Here is a 2,101-nt window from a genome sequence, read left to right on the forward strand (position 1 = left end):
GGTTAGTTTGGTTGGTTTTGTGCATGCTACCTGTGCTGTGAAAAATGTCTGTGCTTTTTTTCTATTTGGAGGTGAGCTAACATAAATATACGTGGTGTTTTCCCTGTAAAACATTTAAAAAAATCGGACATGTTGGCTGGATTCACAAGATGTGTATCTTTCATTAGCTGTATTGGACTTGTTAATGTGTGAAAGTTAAATATTTCTCAAAAATATTTTTTGAATTTCGCACTCTGCCTTTTCAGTGGAATGTGGGAGGAGTTCCGCTAGCAGAACGCCGGGGCTGTAAAGGTTAATTGAGTTACAATTCAACATAGTTAGTGGATTAAATAAATAACAGCCATTAGATTAATGAAAGTAAAGTCACACAACTAGCTCAATTTTTTTAATCTGGCCATCTGTTTCACCTGGCTGCCAATTCCAGATCTTTTGAGAACATAATTTGAGTCGTCGCCTGAAGCATGAGAGGAATGGGAGACAGAGGAATACAGCAGTGCTAAGGCCAAGGGCTCATAGTGAGGACAACTGGCTACTATTCTGAACTTTGTATGGTGAGCTTTCTGGSGCCCAAAGCTTCTGAGACATCACCCAAGTAGATGCTACACAGTGGAAGAGGAGAAGTCCAGTGGTTATAAGACTCAGGGTGGTTCCCAGACTTGCCCTCTACAAGATCATCAGCAGACTCCATCACCAWCATCTACCTTCATCTGTCCAGCTCCCTTCACTCAAGCAATGAACTGACCCTCTCCATCTTTGGATGTCAAAGACTTGGCCTCTATTGGTTGACCTGTCATGATATATTGCTTGACCTGTCATGATATATTGCTTGACCTGTCATGATATATTGCTTGACCTGTCATGATATATTGCTTCTTTAGTTTTTTTTGCTCTGGAAGCACTTTGAGATTCTATGATAAGTGCTATAGAAAAGTAATACATTATTATTATTAAAGAGCTCTCACTTAGTAATGCATTTAATTAAACATGGGATGTGGCATGAGGCCAATACAACTATAGAAGTAACTGAGTGAAAAACAAAGAAATCAATCCTAGTCTAATATAGTGGAAGACTAAGACAGCTGCCAAAATGATCTGAAAACATGTTATTTTTGTTCAGTCATTTAGCATGTAGTAAACATCACATGCTATCCAAGCTCTTACCTTAATCACCATCTCAAATGTGAAAACTCCCGTAAAGACATAGTCCAGATACTTGAGCACCTGAGCAGGAGAGTGAGTGCATTAGCAATAAAAAAACACAGCTAAAAGGCCATGCAAAATGAATTATTCCTCCAGCTCATTTGAACAGCTGTCTGGTCMTTTCCTTGCTTACAGATCGATTTGGATGAACTTTGTTGTCACACCTGTCATTATTTTTCTGACTGAGTCATCGGAGATGTCATGACAGTGTAGATATAAATCAAGGATGGGCAACTGGCAGCCCGCAGATCAATTTCCCCAAAATGTTGTGCATCAGCAGTTTTTATCTCGTTATGTCAGTCACTGACAGTCACTCAATTAGCACTTGTCAGCAAAAGGGCCCGCTCTGACTGCACCTCAGGTTTTTTGTGGCCACCACCCCCATCAAAGTTGTCCATCCCTCTGGTGTACATGTAGATGTACGGACTATGGCTGCCAGATTGAGGGGACGTGTGTGTGTCTGGCATGTCTGCCTGTGTGTGGTGTGTGTGTGTGTGTAGACTCACATTGTTGCGTGGAGCGTTGGCCTGGACAGGGTCCTCAGCAGCCAATGCAATGCTACTCATAGATATCACTACCAGGATACACATCTCAAAGTACCGCAGGCTCACAATGTAATGACACAGACGCCGCACCCTGGAAAAGATGGAGAGAAAGAGAGAGAGAGAAATATATACACAGCTAACCTGCGAGACATCATCTAATGTAAACACTCTTCCTAGTAATGGCTGGCTGCATATATACAGGCTATCACACTGGCTGGTTGCATATAGACAGGCTATCACACTGGCTGGTTGCATATAGACAGGCTATCACAGTGGCTGGCTGCATATAGACAGGCTATCACAGTGGCTGGCTGCATATAGACAGGCTATCACAGTGGCTGGCTGCATATAGACAG

General features: G+C 42.2%; 1 protein-coding gene across 1 annotated transcript in view; it reads right to left on the reverse strand.

Annotated features, from left to right (window-relative positions):
* Positions 1-2,101, reverse strand: part of cacna1ba (calcium channel, voltage-dependent, N type, alpha 1B subunit, a) — a 169,524-nt gene that overhangs the window by 42,905 nt on the left and 124,518 nt on the right. The window contains 2 exon segments of the mRNA XM_070446966.1: positions 1,162-1,221; positions 1,707-1,836. Coding sequence (XP_070303067.1) covers positions 1,162-1,221; positions 1,707-1,836 — 190 coding nt within the window.

Source organism: Salvelinus sp. IW2-2015, linkage group LG15 (assembly GCF_002910315.2).
Source record: "Salvelinus sp. IW2-2015 linkage group LG15, ASM291031v2, whole genome shotgun sequence".
NCBI lineage: Eukaryota > Metazoa > Chordata > Actinopteri > Salmoniformes > Salmonidae > Salvelinus > Salvelinus sp. IW2-2015.